At 39.5% G+C, this 17,892-nt stretch overlaps 1 protein-coding gene and 2 non-coding genes across 3 annotated transcripts in view; all 3 read left to right on the forward strand.

The window, feature by feature from the left end:
* The window catches only part of CHD8 (chromodomain helicase DNA binding protein 8), a 62,596-nt gene extending 45,077 nt beyond the window's left edge, over positions 1-17,519 (forward strand). Inside the window, 25 exon segments of the mRNA XM_036030787.1 lie at positions 214-240; positions 243-283; positions 285-430; positions 660-855; positions 1,602-1,688; positions 1,690-1,791; positions 1,971-2,150; positions 2,921-3,031; positions 3,380-3,576; positions 3,829-4,028; positions 4,133-4,289; positions 4,380-4,469; positions 5,673-5,776; positions 6,934-7,063; positions 8,112-8,187; positions 8,622-8,676; positions 8,855-9,062; positions 9,763-9,971; positions 10,065-10,784; positions 10,994-11,145; positions 11,427-11,732; positions 13,133-13,246; positions 13,440-13,619; positions 14,020-14,136; positions 16,536-17,519. Coding sequence (XP_035886680.1) covers positions 214-240; positions 243-283; positions 285-430; positions 660-855; positions 1,602-1,688; positions 1,690-1,791; positions 1,971-2,150; positions 2,921-3,031; positions 3,380-3,576; positions 3,829-4,028; positions 4,133-4,289; positions 4,380-4,469; positions 5,673-5,776; positions 6,934-7,063; positions 8,112-8,187; positions 8,622-8,676; positions 8,855-9,062; positions 9,763-9,971; positions 10,065-10,784; positions 10,994-11,145; positions 11,427-11,732; positions 13,133-13,246; positions 13,440-13,619; positions 14,020-14,136; positions 16,536-17,102 — 4,472 coding nt within the window. The 3' untranslated portion in view covers positions 17,103-17,519.
* Positions 7,481-7,590, forward strand: LOC114490383. The gene has a single exon (XR_003683943.1). It is a non-coding gene; the product is annotated as a small nucleolar RNA U6-53/MBII-28 (small nucleolar RNA).
* LOC114490384 lies at positions 12,814-12,923 on the forward strand. The gene has a single exon (XR_003683944.1). It is a non-coding gene; the product is annotated as a small nucleolar RNA U6-53/MBII-28 (small nucleolar RNA).
* Positions 17,520-17,892: the final 373 nt, after the last annotated feature.

The following is a 17,892-nucleotide window of genomic DNA, read 5'->3' on the forward strand; positions in this document are numbered from 1 at the left end:
TTTTTTACCCTATTAATAATTTTAATCCTTACTTATTTGGTATGACACAGTTGAAGATGATTTAGGATTTTTTGGGTGCTGAATTCTGTGTGTGGGTCTGTTGATCTCGAGTCAGATTTCTCTTTGCTTTGCTTCCTATCCTAGTTAAAATAACATATAGCCTTAGTATGTTTTTCTGGATCTCACCATCAAGTTTGATTTTTCTTTTGACAGGTGCAGAAGAAAAAATCCTAACAGAATTCGAGAAGCTTGCCATATTATACCTCATGACTTCCACTTGCAAGGCCATGGTTCGTTCAGCTGGCAAATTGGTTCTTATTGACAAGTTACTTACTTCCAAAACTTAAGAAGCTGGTGGCCATAAGGTTCTGATCTTCTCTCAGATGGTACGCTGCCTAGATATCCTAGAGGATTATCTAATCCAGAGGAGGTAAAGCAAAGAGTCAATCCCTTGCTTTCTGTTACTGTATCCACATAAGGCTGCAAAAAAGTAGGAACATTTAATTTTGATCAATACTAGAACAAGAGAAGTATTTAAGACTCTCATTGTCAACTTTCTGTTAATGTTTTGGTCAATAAAGATAGGGAGGTACTGGTGTGGATCCTACTCTGCTCTATGTTTCTGCTTAGTTAAAATTTTTTCTGTGACTCCCGTACAGGTACTTATATGAGCGTATTGATGGTCGAGTTAGAGGTAACCTTCGACAGGCAGCTATTGACCGCTTCAGCAAGCCTGACTCAGACCGCTTTGTCTTCTTGCTGTGCACCCGGGCTGGTGGACTTGGCATTAATCTCACAGCTGCTGATACCTGCATCATCTTTGATTCAGACTGGAATCCACAAAATGACCTGCAGGTAAAAGAAATCATTGTCTACTGCCCTGGCTGGCGTAGCTCAGTGGATTGAGTCGCGGGCTGGGAACCAACGTGTCCCAGGTTCGATTCCCAGCCAGGGCACATGCCTGGGTTGCAGGCCCATAACCCCCAGCAACCCCACATTGATGTTTCTCTCTCTCTCTCCCTCTCTCTCTCTCTCCCTCCCCTCCTTCCCTCTCTAAAAATAAATAAATAAAATCTTAAAAAAAAAAAGAAAAAGAAATCATTGTCTTAGGGACTACCTACTAACTTGGGAGGTTTTTTCAACAGGATCAGGATATCTTTGAAAAGAGTTGTCCTTTAGAGGTTTACTTATTTAAAGGGTGGCATTCTAGGTCAGAGGTCAGCAAGCTTCTTGCAAGGACCAAGATGCTAAATGTTTTAGGCTTTACGGAACATATATGGTCTGCTGTAACTACTGCATCTCTGCTCTTAAGCACAAAAGCAGCCATAGACAATATATAAATGAATACAAAGTGAATGGTAAGCTAATGTTGCACTAAAACTTTACTTACAGGAAATGGGTGGTCATGAAGACCCATAGTTTGGCCTAACCCCGGTTTATGTGATGGGGTAATTTATCTTGAATTGACTTTCACTTTTGAGTTGATCTCATGGAAGCTTTATAGATGTGAAATTGGGTATTTTGAGATTCCCCCCTCCCTCCTCATCACCCCCCCCAATTTTATGTCATTTTTGTCCTTTCCTTCCTTGTTTTATAACCAGGCCCAGGCACGTTGTCATCGAATTGGGCAGAGCAAAGCTGTGAAAGTTTACCGTCTCATTACTTCTCGGAATTCTTATGAGAGAGTAGATGTTTGATAAAGCTAGCCTCAAGCTGGGATTAGATAAAGCCGTGCTTCAGTCCATGAGTGGTCGGGACGGCAACATTACTGGGAGTGAGTCCTCTTAGTCTGTTGCTAATGTTTGTAGCAGGTCAGAGACAGATGGAGACAAAACCTATTTTGTACTAGAATCGTGAACTGCCATATTTGAGTCTCAATTTTACCGTCTTAAAATATAAGAAACTAAATATGATATGTGTAGATTATAATTATTTGGTAGTGCTTTTCATCTTGCTATTGGATTTTGTAGATCCAGCAGTTCTCCAAGAAGGAAATTGAAGATCTCTTACGAAAAGGAGCATATGCAGCCATAATGGAGGAAGATGATGAGGGGTCCAAATTTTGTGAAGAAGACATTGACCAGATCTTGTTAAGACGAACCACAACTATCACCATTGAGTCTGAAGGAAAGGGTTCTACCTTTGCCAAGGTATGTTCTCTCTGTGTGTCTGTCAGAGGCTAGAGAAGGAGAGACACACACAGGAATCTCTAAAACATTTATATATACATAAATTTTTAAAAAAACTTTTATTAGCATTTATTTTATGCTGAACTTAGCCCTGAGCAACAAGTTTTTGTTTCTTCTGGGATATCTTTTTCTTCTGTACAACCTCCTCTTCTGGTTTAGGAACAATCTGCTCTTCTTCAGTAAGGATCATCATAATATGACAGGGAGAGCTTGTGTATGGGTTAGTCCACCCATGAACTCTCTTTAAGTTCTGCGCCGCTGTTCACCTGCATGTGCTAATGACCAGCTAATCTGTATGTAGACCCTTAAGTTCAACATTACTCTGCATTTTTAAGCATGTGCAGCAAAAATTCATCACTCCTTTTGGGCCCCCAACCCTGTGTCCAGCCCTTTCGTTTTGCCTGGGCACTCCTACCAACTCCACCAGTGTAACAAAGGCATGGCAGACATTGCTTCTGTAAAGTGACATCTACCAGATACCTGGTGGCTTTTCAGATATGCATATCCTTGGCAGTTTGATGAGTGGTCTTTAAAGTGAATGTGAAGATTTGAACCTCTGGATTTGCATGATTTTGTGGGGTTTTCTGGGTCGAGTGAACCATTTTCAAGTGGTCACCACAGACTGCTTTTGGGAAGAGCTAAATAGGTTTCTTTTTTTTAAGTAATAATTGTTTTCCCTTGTTTAAAACAGTGATATAGTCAACTTTACTCTGTTCTTTGTTCTTCACTAGGCAAGCTTTGTTGCTTCTGAAAATAGGACAGATATTTCTCTGGATGACCCCAACTTTTGGCAAAAGTGGGCCAAAAAGGCTGACCTTGATATGGACCTACTCAATAGCAAGGTGAGCTTACTTTTCCTATAGGGAGGAAATAATGCAGAAGGCACAGTACTCTCAGGAACCTTTATAGCTGCTCTGATTCTTAGATGCTGACCTTGATTTATGATGGTATATTATATGTAAGGGCCATTGTAAAAACTTTACCTAGTAGGCCCCAGAAAACTGCTTAGATACCTACCACTTAATTTTGCTTCCTGAGTTCTTATATTATTTTGTATGTCCTAAAAAATATATATATATATCTCTTTGAGTATCTACAGATATTATATGCAAGGCTATTTCAATCTATGGTTGTCTTAATGCTTTTCCCATGATCATATCATAGAGTTACTTCTTCTGTTCTTTGCATAGAATAACTTGGTGATTGACACACCTAGAGTACGAAAACAGACTCGCCACTTCAGCACTCTGAAAGATGATGACTTGGTGGAATTCTCTGATTTGGAAAGTGACGACGATGAGCGGCCACGCTCTCGCCGGCATGACCGTCATCATACCTATGGGCGAACTGACTGCTTTCGAGTGGAAAAACACCTACTGGTATATGGGTAAGAACCCACTTTGCCATTAGAGGTTGTGCATCTTCATCCTCTCTGATAGACACACTGTTGGCCTTTCAGATTGGAGATTTCAAAGAGGGGGATAATGGAAAAACTTTATTCCATTATTTTGTTACCATGTTTTCCCAAGATCTTTTTGTCTTCCACCTTTGGGGAGATGTGATTCTGGGTGACTGGGGAACGTCATTGAATTAGAGTCTCATGGAATATATTGATACAATTTCCTTTCTGTTTTTCTAGTTGGGGACGATGGCGAGATATCTTGTCTCATGGACGCTTCAAGCGACGTATGACTGAACGAGATGTGGAGACAATTTGCCGAGCCATCCTAGTGTACTGTCTTCTACACTACCGTGGTGATGAAAATATCAAAGGCTTCATTTGGGACTTGATTAGCCCTGCTGAAAATGGCAAGACAAAAGAATTGCAGAATCATTCAGGTAATTATCAACTCTTTACTTTTAATTTTTCTGTAGGTTATCTAATCCTTTTCAGGTCCAAAGGGTTTTCTCAATCCAAGTCTTCAATGTCTCCCCTTCCCCAGGTCTATCTATCCCTGTGCCCCGTGGACGCAAGGGGAAAAAAGTAAAGTCACAAAGCACTTTTGATATCCATAAGGCAGATTGGATCCGGAAATATAACCCTGATACTCTGTTCCAAGATGAAAGTTATAAGAAGCACTTGAAACATCAGTGTAATAAGTAAGAATAGAATTTAGCAAAGACTAAAGCATTTTTCACCTCGAATTTTCTGCACCCTTATTGAGCCAGCTCTTCCTTTCTCCTTTATAGGGTGCTATTACGGGTACGAATGCTATATTATCTGAGGCAGGAGGTGATTGGAGACCAGGCAGAGAAGGTGTTAGGGGGTGCCATTGCAAGGTAAAGTTCTGGTATATTTTTCTTCATGCCATGCCTTATTGAAAAAAAGATTGCTTTGCTTATATTTTTCTACTCTTGGGTTGGCCAAAAAGCCCATTACATTTTTTCTATAAAATAAAAGACACATTTTTCATTTTAACCAGTAACCTTATTGATTTGGATATTTTGAGTATACTGGCTATCTCCTGCTGTTGGCTTGTAGTGGGTAGAGGCCAGAGTGCTGGTAAATATCTTCTAATGCATAAGACAGCTTCATAGCAAAGCATTATTTGGCCAAATGTCATTAGTACCAAGAAAGTTCTCAAAAACACTTTTGAAAAGTTCAAGCAGTCACAGCACCTTCTCCATATATTACACAAATCTTTTTTTTGCATTTCAGTTGCAGTTTTACCTTTCTTTGAAGTAATAAAGCATAATATGCCAAAAATGTTGCACATTTTCTTCCATCTTCAATATTAAAAAGGCAGAACAATTTACTAATTTTGATAAGTTTTTTAAACCATATGCTGATATGACAGCTGTCAAAATACAGTCTAACAAAATTGTTTCAAATGAAGTTAAAGACAGCTAAGCACTACTAGAGCCATCATATGGAAAAAATGTAATGGACTTTTTGGCCAACCCAATATCTTGGAATTACCTGATAATTAAAATTTATATACTGGGTCTTTAATTCTGTACCTGATACCAGTAGAAGGAAATGGCTACATGAGCATTTAAATTAACAATAAAAGATGATACTTGTAGTAATCTCTCCAAGGATTATCATTTTAATTTCCTATATTGCTGTGCTCACCCTGCCCTGTTATACCTTTTTTCCCTCTAAAGGAAAAATGTTTAATTAAAAATTCAAGATTCACATGATGATTAATGATAAAATTAAATATCCTTCTCTTGATAAGAGTTCAACTTTTGCATTTTTTTCTATTTAACTAATTCTGCCATCTTGTTTTCTAGGCTTTTTATTTATACCTTCCATCCCTTTTCTTGCCTATGGTAACATTAATAGATTCCCTCCAAGTTAGGATTATTATCATTAACATTTTTAATACACCCTTTAACTTTACCAACATCTAGGTAATATTTATAATCTTCCTTCCCCCAAGTATAATGTTAGTTGTCTATCTTCTTGGATAGAAATGTGGCATTTTATTTTTCAGTTTCCTTTTTGATTTTTTTGGTGTTACCCTCTTATACCTTTAGTGAGATTGACATATGGTTCCCAGTAGTGGATCAGCTGGAGGTTCCAACAACGTGGTGGGACAGTGAAGCTGACAAGTCCCTGCTCATTGGCGTGTTTAAGCATGGTAGGTTCCTTCTCTGAGTATTTCCTGTTGTAGATTTGTGTCCACAGATGGAATATTTAGAAAAATGCTCATGACCAGTAATTGAGTTCTGTGATTGATCTTCAATAAACTTATATTTGAGTGGGAATCTACTTCTTAAATATCCAGAGCAGAGCAATTCATCTCTATAAATAGATGTTCAAGAAAGACCAGATGGATAGTTAAATCCGCATGTAGGGAGTCTTCCATCTGTTCTCTAATAAGTATTACCAATCTGTATATTGTGGCGTCTAGGTTAAGGCTCCACAAATCAGGGGAGGTAATAATGCGCTCACTGTCATTGACTATGGTTAATTTATATGACTTTGCTGCGGCTTGCTGAAGGTGTTCTATTTGTATAACATCTCATTTGTTTAAATGTGTAGCAGTCACTGTGATGTAGGTGCAAACAATAGGCTGCAGGCTCAATCCCTGGTCTGGGCATGTACAGGAGGCAGTCAGTTGATGGCTTCTCTCTCTCTCATATCAATATTTCTCTCTCTCCCCCTTCCTCTCTAAAAGCAATTAAAAAGTGTCATTGGGTGAGGATTTCTAAAAAAAGATAGTTTTCTGTTTACTTCTATAAGGTAAAAGTAATGGCACTGATCCGCGTGTTTTTGAAAAATTTAATGGGATAAGAAAAAGCATTAGCATTTGTGGTCTTAGATTTACTTATGAGACACAGAAGTTTAGAAGAGTACAAACATCCTGAAGTGTGTTCATTCATTTACCATTAATCAAAAGTTCAGTGTCTGTAAGTACAAGTTTTTTATCCTTTATTTGACAGTGCGTGGCTGTTCCTTAAATTGTTTGTTTGTTTTTTAGTTTCTCATCTATGTAGTAAGAATAGTAGAAAGACTATCAGTTAAATGGCTGTGTAAATCTATTACCATTTTACACAGTCATTAAATTCCTATCTTTAATAATTGGTATTCAAGCACTTTATAACTCTAAATTCATATAGAAACGTTAAATATAGTAATATAACCCACCAGCTGTCCAAGTTAACACTTAAATTGTATTTTGCATTGTGAGCTAAGTGGCCCATATGCTCTTACTTATTCCAGCCGCATACAAAACAAGCATAAAGGCAAAACAAATCTATAATTTTCTTCAGTTTATGGCCTTTTTTCTTCTAGGCTATGAAAAATATAACACCATGAGGGCAGACCCAGCTTTATGCTTCCTGGAAAAGGCTGGCCGACCAGATGACAAAGCTATTGCAGCAGAACATCGAGTGTTGGATAATTTCTCTGACATAGTAGAAGGGTGAGCATTGGTGTTCCATTCTCTTAAAGTGCTGAGTCTGCCCTATAAAGGCTGTTGGTTGCTCGTGCTAAGAGATGACACTAGCCTTGACTGAACCCATTGGGATTCTTAGTGGTGTTTATACTTATGAATGATAAACTCTTAACAAAGAGTGAGACCAGCAGAAAGGACTCCCTAAACTGGTCTAAAACCATACATTGCCGTAAGATGAAACTAAGGTGAAAATTAATGTTACTCATAAATGGCTTATTAGTTCTATCCATTTTTCTTTGCAATGCTTTTCTGTAAAGCCACAGTAGTTGAGAGGATAGCAGGTCTTCTTTCGTGGCTCTTATGTGGTAAAGATTCAGGAAATTTTAGCTCTGGTTCATCGTCTGTCGAGGGTTGACCCATAAAGCAATACTCTGCCTATACATGCCTCAGTGATGAGTTGCCATGCTAATACTGAGCCACCAGGTAGGGCAGTCTTGCCCTGGTTTGGGTGCCAGTGAGTTTAACAAAACTTCTCATATGGAGACCTGAGGGGCATGTGAAAGACTTGGCTTAAAACCCACACACCTTCATGATTGAGAGCTTTCTCTTTGATGATCACAAACTCAGTTTGCTTAGTGAAAGACCTGCAAAGGAAAGTGGGCCATTTATTTATTGCAAATCATTTATTGTATCACCCTTCTGCTCAGTAGAGCAAAGTAATAAAAATAAGTGTGGGCCATTCAAGTGAAATAATAAAAATAAAAAGTTGGGAAGGAGGTGGGAAATGGGTTAAGTAATAAAAAGGGCTATGAAAAGACAGCAAGTGTGTTGGTCAGTGTCTCGTTTCAAATTAAAGCAATTTAGAGTACACTTCATCAATTTTTCCCAGTCTTTATTCTGTTGATGCTGTACTTAACTTACTCCGACCTTAGGATCTGACCTGCCATTCCTTCCAGCACAAAAGAAAAAACTGTTCCATGGTGGAGTGTATATTTGGCTAGCTCTTTATCCTAGGTTCCTCTTAGTGAAAGAAGATATGTTGCTAACATTTGCTAATGCCTCTGGATAATTTTAGGGTTGACTTTGATAAGGATTGTGAAGATCCTGAATATAAACCACTCCAGGGTCCCCCTAAGGACCAAGATGATGAGGTGAGGATTCTCATTTAAGTCTATTTTCTCTATGATTAAACAGTTAAACATTCTTCCATTCTTTAAACCCTGAAGTATGTTTATTAATTTATAGTACAAAATATAATTGTCATTTGAGAGTATAAAGTATTAATGGAGAGGCTTATAATGCCAGCTGGGGGAGATCAGGGATGACTTTGTGGAAGAGGTGGGACTCAAGCTGGTCATTGGAAGATATTTTTAAAATAAATTACTTAGTCCTGTTTTCTTTAAGCCATTAGTAAGAACTTTCTTATTCTTTGACTTGGTTGCTTCCAATTTTTTGTGAGGGTTCCTCAGATTTTTCTTGATCCCTTGGTACCATAGAAGGACACACATGAGAGAGTGATTTCAGAATACCAACTTCCCCCCCTTACCCTCCCCCTCCATCCTGTGGGGTGGATCTCCTTCTCTAGGGTGATCCCTTGATGATGATGGATGAGGAGATCTCAGTGATTGATGGAGATGAAGGTAAACTTCTAGGTGAACTAGTACAATTTGTGTGGGGTGGTGGGTTTGGGGTATTATTGATTAAATTCTGTCCTATCCTGGGATTTATAAGAGCTTTGCCTTTGGGTGGGTTGAAGTATAAGCATTATCTCTACTATTTTTCCTATACTTCTTGTTCATTTAACTTTGGTTCCCACAGCCCAGGTAACCCAACAGCCAGGCCATCTATTCTGGCCTCCGGGCTCTGCTCTGACAGCTAGGCTTCGGCGCCTAGTTACAGCCTATCAGCGTAGCTACAAGAGAGAACAGATGAAGATAGAGGCTGCAGAACGTGGGGACCGGAGAAGGAGGCGTTGTGAGGCAGCATTCAAGCTAAAAGAAATTGCACGGCGGGAAAAACAGCAGCGGTAAAATATGTCTGGGAATTTGGGCTGAACTGTAAGCTTGTCTTCAACTATATAAGCCCTATATTGAAAACTATCTTAGGAAGAAACTATTTGGAATTCACTACAGAGGGACCATCTTCTTTCCCCATAATTGTTACACCTCTGTGACAAAAACTTCACTTTCTGCATAATCATAACTCCCAGGAAGATCTCCTGTATAGTCATTCTCATTATTTGCCCACATCATTTTTCCCCTTTGCTTGCTTATGCTTCCATGTTACAGAGTACCTCTCACTACCTCTTCTGCTGTCTCCTGGGCCTCTACTTTCAATTTTTGTGTGTTCAAATACCATATTTTGCTGTATATAGTGCACACTTTTTTGCTGAAATTTTTGAGGGAAAAATAAGAATGTGTATTTATACATGGGTAGTACCCAAAATACCTTGTATGTTATTTTGTAATTGTTACATAAAATCTCTAATACCATAATATGTTCAAAAATAAATGCTGAGATTCCTTTATAATACAAAAAAAAACAGGTATCTAAGTATAAAATAATTGAATTTAAAAATTAAAACGAAAGATACTTTTTCCTGAAAGTTTGTACCAAAAATGTGGGTGTGTATTATACACAGCAAAATACTTTAAATTGCACTAAGGAGTAACCAGTTTCCATGTGTTCTTCTAATCACTGTTGTCTGATTCCTCTTCCCTTTGTAGATGGACAAGGCGTGAACAGACTGATTTCTATCGAGTAGTGTCTACCTTTGGTGTGGAGTATGACCCTGACACCATGCAGTTCCATTGGGATCGCTTCCGCACTTTTGCTCGACTGGACAAAAAGACAGATGAAAGCCTTACCAAGTATTTCCATGGCTTTGTGGCCATGTGCCGCCAAGTGTGCCGCCTTCCCCCGGCAGCTGGAGATGGTAAGCGAGATTAGTGATTTGGGGATAAGTGGGGATGGATGGCGACAGAACCAGCTCTTGGTTCACTTCTCCTTCCCCTGCTATCTCTTACAGAGCCTCCGGACCCTAATCTGTTCATTGAGCCCATCACTGAGGAGAGGGCCTCACGGACTCTCTACCGTATTGAATTGCTTCGGCGCCTACGGGAACAAGTTTTATGCCACCCCCTTTTAGAAGACCGGTTGGCGTTATGTCAGCCTCCAGGTCCTGAACTGCCCAAGTGGTGGGAGCCTGTTCGACATGATGGGGAGCTTCTAAGAGGGGCAGCCCGCCATGGGGTGAGCCAAACAGACTGCAACATTATGCAGGACCCAGACTTCTCTTTTCTGGCTGCCCGAATGAATTATATGCAGAACCATCAGGCAGGAGCACCAGCTCCCTCCCTGTCACGCTGCTCTACGCCACTGCTACACCAGCAGTATACTTCGCGTACTGCCTCACCATTGCCCCTGCGCCCAGAAGCTCCTGCTGAAAAGCCACCCGAGGAGATGGCTGCACAGGACCCTAGTCTGGACAGTCTAACTTTAAAGCTAGAGCATGAAGTGGTGGCCAGGAACCGAGCAACCCCTCAAGTCTATGAGATGCGAGTATCCCCCTCTGATACTACCCCTCTGGTTTCCCGGAGTGTCCCACCAGTCAAACTGGAGGATGAGGATGATTCAGACTCTGAGCTAGACTTGAGTAAGCTCTCACCATCATCCTCTTCTTCCTCATCTTCATCCAGCTCCAGCTCTAGCACTGATGAGAGTGAGGATGAGAAGGAAGAAAAGCTAAGTGAGTATATGTGACAGTCTTTTGGGAGTTCTTCCCTATTATTCCTCTCCATTTTTCCCTTCTTTTTTAAATGCATCCTCTGAGGGAGATTCGGATTTTGATTTGATAGAATATCAAAATTCTTTGGGTGTTTATTTAAAGCCTATATAATACCATTCCTATATAACTGTTTTTTTTATGTTTGCTCATATATTCTGTGTGATCTCTAGCTGCTGACCGGTCCCACTCAAAGCTTTATGATGAAGAGAGTCTCCTGTCCCTCACTATGTCCCAAGATGGATTCCCAAATGAAGATGGAGAACAAATGACCCCTGAGCTTCTGCTGCTACAAGAAAGACAAAGAGCCTCTGAGTGGCCCAAGGTAACAACCTCATTCCTTGAAATGTAGAGTTTAGAAATACAGTGTAACTCACAGGGAACAAGGAACAACTGTCTCTGATTTCTCTGGATGTGTTTTAGTGCCTCAAGTTTTTTTTATGAAACTCTTTCCAGTTGATTTAGGAATCTGATACTGTTAACCTCCCTCCTTTCTGCCTTATGATTTTACCCATCCTGATAATGATGGCATTATTGTTTGTCACAGAATTACTTAGCTAGAACTTGGGCCCTAACACTGGTATTGATTTCTTTTTCCCCACTCAGGATCGTGTCCTGATAAACCGCATTGACCTCGTCTGCCAGGCTGTACTCTCAGGGAAGTGGCCTTCTAGCCGCCGGAGCCAGGAAATGATGACAGGAGGAATTTTGGAGCCAGGCAACCACTTGCTAGACAGTCCTTTATTGACTCCAGGAGAATATGGTGACTCTCCAGTCCCCACACCACGAAGTAGCAGTGCAGCTTCCATGGCAGAGGAGGAAGTGTCTGCAGTCACCACCACAGCTGCAGCTCAGTTCACCAAACTGCGCCGAGGCATGGATGAGAAGGAGTTTACAGTTCAGATCAAAGATGTAAGCTTAGCATTTAAGTATTGGGAAGTGGGAAAGGAGGCTACAGTTCTTGCTAACTAGTTTCACTAAACTCATTTGGTTACCTATTTTTAAAAATGAGAGGAGAAAAAAAATTAGAGTTCTCAAAGATCCATGTAGGAAAAGTCATTGCAGTTAAAGGAAGGGATCTTCCTTTATGGCTTGCATCTCCTAGTCCTGAGGACTAGATTAAAAGAAACTACTTTTTAAAGAAGTTTAATTGGCAGGGGCTTCTATTGAGTGGCTTGTTTCTAGATCCTAGAAACCTAGTAAAATTTTTAAATTTGAACAATTTAAATTGTGGGAAAGCTGATAAAATGACACTTAAGTATTATGGGCCTACTAAGTTAAAAAGGACTCATCTGTACTGAAATTAAAAGTGTTACTCTATAGATGGAAATTTTTATTTTTCCTGATCCTCTTCCATTACTGAACTCTTAGCTGGTTTTTAAGTATGCAACAAGAAAAATTTCTTAAATTATTGGGTTGGTCAAAAAGTCTGTTACATTTTTTTTCTGTATAATGGTTCTAGTAGTGGTTAGGTGTCTTTAACTTCATATGAAATAATTTTGTTAGATTATATTGTGACAGCTGTCAAATCAGCATACATTTTTTTAAAAAACATCAAAGTTGGTGAATTTTTGTGCAGCCAGTTTAATATTGAAGATGAAAGAAAATGCAATATTTTTGGTGTATTATGCTTTATTATTTCAAGAAAGGTAAAAATGCAGCTGAAATGCAAAAAAGATTTGTGCAGTATATGGAGAAGGTGCTGTGACTGATCAGACTTGTCAAAAGTGGTTTGCAAACTTTCTTGGTACTATTGACATTTTGGCCAAATAATGCTTTGCTGTGGAGCTGTCTTATGTATTAGAAGATGTTTAGCAGCACTCCTGGCCACTACCTACTAGAAGCCAATAGCAGGATATAGCTGGCATACTTAAAAAATCCAAATCAATAAAGTTACTGGTTAAAATGAAAAAACGTGTCTTTTATTTTACAGGAAAAATGTAACAGACTTTTGGTCAACCCAGTAGTATGTGACAGGAATAATAGGATTTTGCCCCTGTAATGAGTTTCCATGCTAATACTGAAATACCAGGTAGCGGGGTTTTACCCTGCATCCAGTGTTGTTGAGATACATTGTGCTTCTCTTAAAGCCACCTAAGGGACACTAGGTCAAGAAGTGAACCATTTGTAAAGAGAAAGTGTATATCTTTTGTTATATCTCTAATTTCTACCCTTTAGTTCAGTGGCCTTCTCACCATCATTGAGCCAGAAGATAATTCTTACCCCAGGTCCCCCAAAGCTTAATTTTTACTTTAAAAACATGTGCTGTGTTGTGCCATATGACATCTTGGGTGGGTGGGTTGTCTTCCTAGGAGGAAGGATTGAAACTAACATTCCAGAAGCACAAGTTGATGGCTAATGGAGTAATGGGAGATGGACATCCTCTGTTTCATAAGAAGAAGGGGAACAGAAAGAAGCTAGTTGAGGTGAGTGGTAGAGAAAGTCTTTAATGTAATGATTAGGTAAGAGCTTTTTATTCTCAGTAATTGATGACGGCAGTTGGGATTGAGGGTCTAGAAGGTGTTATAGTTACTTTATGGCTACCATTGGCTCTGCTCCCCCTCCCTTCCTGCCCCAAAGAAGAGTATCTGCTCATGGGGGTGGATTCTGGGTTTGCAGCTGGAGGAGGAATGCATGGAAGAGCCTAATCACCTTGATGTGGACCTGGAGACTCGGATCCCTGTCATCAATAAGGTGGATGGTACTTTGCTGGTGGGTGAGGATGCTCCTCGCCGGGCTGAACTGGAGATGTGGTTACAGGGTCATCCAGAGTTTGCTGTTGATCCCCGATTTCTAGCGGTGAGTGGCAGTTCAATCCAGCAAAATTTAAAAGTCATTCCCTTTAATTTTTGAGCTGTGTGAGAGGGAGGAAATATGCCATATTATGTCATTGTTTCTACATCTGCAAAATGGTAGTAGTAGTAGTACCTCCAGTCATCCTACCTCACAGAATTGTGAGGATCAAAGTAAAATAATGTTAAAGCACTTGTTAAATTGCTAGGCAGATATTTACTACTAAACTATTATGCAACCACCTAAAATTTTGGAGAGATACGCTTAATGGCAGTTTTTCACTAGGACTAATCTTTTGTTTACCAATGAAATAAGTGCTTATTATTAAACTAGACACAAATACCTTGGTAATTATTCCATAGAACATTTTTATTCCTCTAGGATAATTGATACTTTTCTATTGCAGTACATGGAGGATCGTAGAAAACAGAAGTGGCAGAGATGTAAAAAAAATAACAAGGTAGAATTGAACTGTTTGGGAATGGAACCAGTACAGACTGCCAACTCTAGGAATGGAAAAAAGGTGAGTGAAACTGAGGTATTACCGCTCTGTTCCCACACTTGATGTGACCGAAGAAATTATTTAATGCTATTTATCTTTTTTCCAATGTATGTTTAAGAAAATGTATCATCAATTCACAAACAAATAAGGAAGCCAGAGTACTTTTATTGGTATTTTTGTAGTATTTTTATATTTTATAGCATCATCATCTCCTGAAGAGAATTAAATTCTAAAAATTAATTTTAGCACTTTAAACATTAAAATGCAAGAATTTGTATGATGTGTTAGAACATTCAAGGCTTTGCCTACTATTCTACTGACTGAGGTTTTTTTAGCAAATCCTTTAACCTCAGTTTACAAATCCTGAAAAGTGAGGGGTTTGGAGCAGATAATGTCTAAAAGTCTTTTTGTGTTTTTAAAGATTTTATTTATTTATTTTTAGAGAGAGGGCAAGGGAGGAAGGAAGAGAGGGAGAGAAACATCGATGTGTTTGAGATACATCCATCAGTTGCCTCTCACACGCCCCCAGAGACCTAGCCTGCAACCCAGGCATGTGCCCTGACTGGGAAACAAACCAGCAACCTCTTGGTTCACAGGCTGGCACCCATCTACTGAGCCACACCATCCAGAGCTAAAAGTTCTGTGATTCTGTATTTTAGAAGTGATTTGGAGGCCTACTATGGAAAACAGTCATGGCATTTCACAGCATATGAGGTTGAGAATCACTGATAATATACCAGTAATGGAAAAAGGCAGGAAATCATGTTTTACAGTTAATCATAACAATTTTGGTCAGTAAGTTACTTTATTATTTGCAGGCATACCTATGTTTTATCATGGTCATAGATAATCTGGTAGATTAAGTATTCATAATCCTTTCCACCAAAATACAATGCAGAAGTTTCTCTTAGTTATGTTTGCCTCACTTCAAGCAATAGTTGTATTTTTAAACATATAAATCATGGTTTGGTTTGGTAAGCAATCATTTGTAATGGATTAGCACTTTTGTATACTCATTTTATCTAATCATTCCTCATTTGATCTTTTATATCCGTCTTTTTACATGATTTCTCTTTTTAACAAAATTGATTTCCAAATGAATAATAACTATCTTTTGTACTTAACAAATTCTGAGAACAATATTTTGCACATAATATGTGTTTATTTGTGACATGAATCTATGAGGTTTATTTTATATTGGTGAAAGTGGTTTCACGTAAATTTTGTTACCATAGAAAAATGTTTTAATTTCCCCTCTTAGCTTCTATAGGACCAGATGGGTAATAAGCAGAGTGATTGATATGGGAAGCTGATGACTTGAAGGCTGGTACCTTCTCTGTCTTGAATTTGTCATTATAGAGCAGCCTATAAAAAAGGCTTTTCCTCCTTTAATCCTAAAACTAGTATTACCTGCTTTTACCTCAAGTACTTTTGCTGCTACTTTATAGTCAGTTGATAATTCTAAGAAAGAGTCATAGGAAATCACAGAAAATTATGACTAGTACAAAATTCTTAATGCAGAATTGATATTGTATCTAGCACTACATACTTTATTACTGAGACCTACAGGAGTTTAAGTGCTATTATAATATTTTATAAGTCTTTACAAATAGAGTTTCAAGATGTTTGGTTTTTGCAAGATATAAAGGTACATTCTCATGTTAGGTGCTAGGCTTAGATTGGGCAATGTCCAGAAACACAGGAACCAATTATCTGAGTTTAATGCCAACTTACTCAGCATTATATACTTATGTCTAGCAAAGCAGAGGCACTAAAAGTAGTAATTTCTAGCATCAGTGAACTTAACCAAAATTTACAGTCAGAACATCTAGAAGAAGCAGTTAAAAATTCAGCAGATATATAAGGTTTTTATCATTGTGAAAACTTAATTCTGTTAAATTTGGTGAGGAGCTAGCCACAATCTTTTTGGTGTTCCAGACATCCAAAAGTGTAATCTGACCTCTCTTCAGTTTACCCACTATGACTCGATAATGAAGGACAGTATCGTGAATATCAATACAGTTGTGAGGCACTTTCACATGATAAGATCATGTGAACAACCTGCTGTCAGTAAAGTTTACTGTGCAAGTACCGATTCATTCAGTGTCTTACTTAGGCACCTCATTAACAAAGGTAAGCATTTGTGAAGTGCTTGGCTAGAGTAAAAGTATAATGTAGTCATGGAAAAAGCAAAACTCTGGTTCATATGAGTATCACTATCAATTCCTTGATCTTAGCTCAGAATTCTCCAACCAGCTATGTCCAGCATCTCCCCATTACCATTAAGCCTGCTATGACTATCCTCATTTTGCCCCTCCTAAAGATAGTTTCAATGAAAAAGCTTTTGCAAGCTAGGACTCTGTTTACTTGTTTCATTTTTTTCCTTTCTTTTTATTGTCTTTTCTGTTCCTTCCTCCCAGGGTCACCCTGCTGAAACTGTGTTCAACCGGGTTTTGCCAGGGCCTATTGCACCAGACAACAGTAAGAAGCGAGCCCGTAGGATGCGACCAGACCTTTCTAAGATGATGGCCCTGATGCAGGGTGGAGGCACTGGGTCCCTATCTCTGCATAATAGCTTCCAGCACAGCAATAGTGGCCTGCAGTCTGTGTCATCTCTAGGTCATAGCAGCGCCACTTCTGCATCTTTGCCTTTTATGCCATTTATGATGGGTGGTGCAGCATCATCCCCTCATGTAGACTCCAGCACCATGCTTCATCACCACCACCACCACCCCCACCCCCACCATCATCACCATCACCATCCAGGCCTGAGAGCCACTGGTTACCCTTCTTCACCAGCCACTACCACCTCTGGTACTGCCTTGAGGTTGCCACAACTGCAACCTGAGGAGGACGAGGATGATGAGGATGAAGATGATGATGATGATTTATCTCAGGGCTATGATAGCTCAGAAAGGGACTTCTCACTCATTGATGATCCTATGATGCCAGCCAACTCAGACTCCAGTGAAGATGCGGATGACTGAAGCCTCAGCTTGGTCCCCATTGCTTGGGTGGCTGCTATATTTTCATTTACTCTGGCCCTTGGACTATGGAAAAGTGGGAGGGGCAGGGGAGATGTGGGGAGACCCAAGACTCCTACTCCAGGAGGTGAAAAGGAAAAAGAAATCTTGCACCTGACTGCTTCCAAATTTGAGTGGATTGGGTGGGCAGGGGAACTCCTAAAATAATACATGACCACTTCCTCATTTCTGGGGAAGGAAAGGAGACTAGAGCAACTGAGGCGCTCACCCCTCCCTAGACACCTCCACTAACCACAGACTATATAGCGCTGGCCCTAGCCTCTGGCAGAGCCTGTTCCTGGCCGAACTGTGGATACAGCGGGAGGGTCAGGAACTGTTACTTTCCTTCCCTTGGCATTAATAAATTTAAGTTAATCCTTTTCCATTCTTACCTGTTCTACATTTGCTCAAACCCAATATAAGTATTAATTTTAAGAGTTGCTATTCAAGATGGGTAATTTCAACATCACTCTCCTGAAGTTCATTACTGTTCATGCAAAGTTAACTTGGATAGGGCAGACAAGTCATTTGCACACTATTAAGTGCAGGGTGTCCAGTTTGCTAAAAGCTAGGGATTTAAGCCAAACAGGCAAAATGCTCCGTTCAGACTCCAAGTTCTTAGAAGAGATGAGAAGGAAAAATGTCGGCAAGAACCATGAACATTTTGTTTCGGATTAACTGAAGTAACCATGCTTCACTGGTGTTACTTAATGAACTGTGGCAAGGGGACTGACGACGATGTCAAGACTTGGGC

This window comes from Phyllostomus discolor, chromosome 1, assembly GCF_004126475.2.
Source record: "Phyllostomus discolor isolate MPI-MPIP mPhyDis1 chromosome 1, mPhyDis1.pri.v3, whole genome shotgun sequence".
NCBI lineage: Eukaryota > Metazoa > Chordata > Mammalia > Chiroptera > Phyllostomidae > Phyllostomus > Phyllostomus discolor.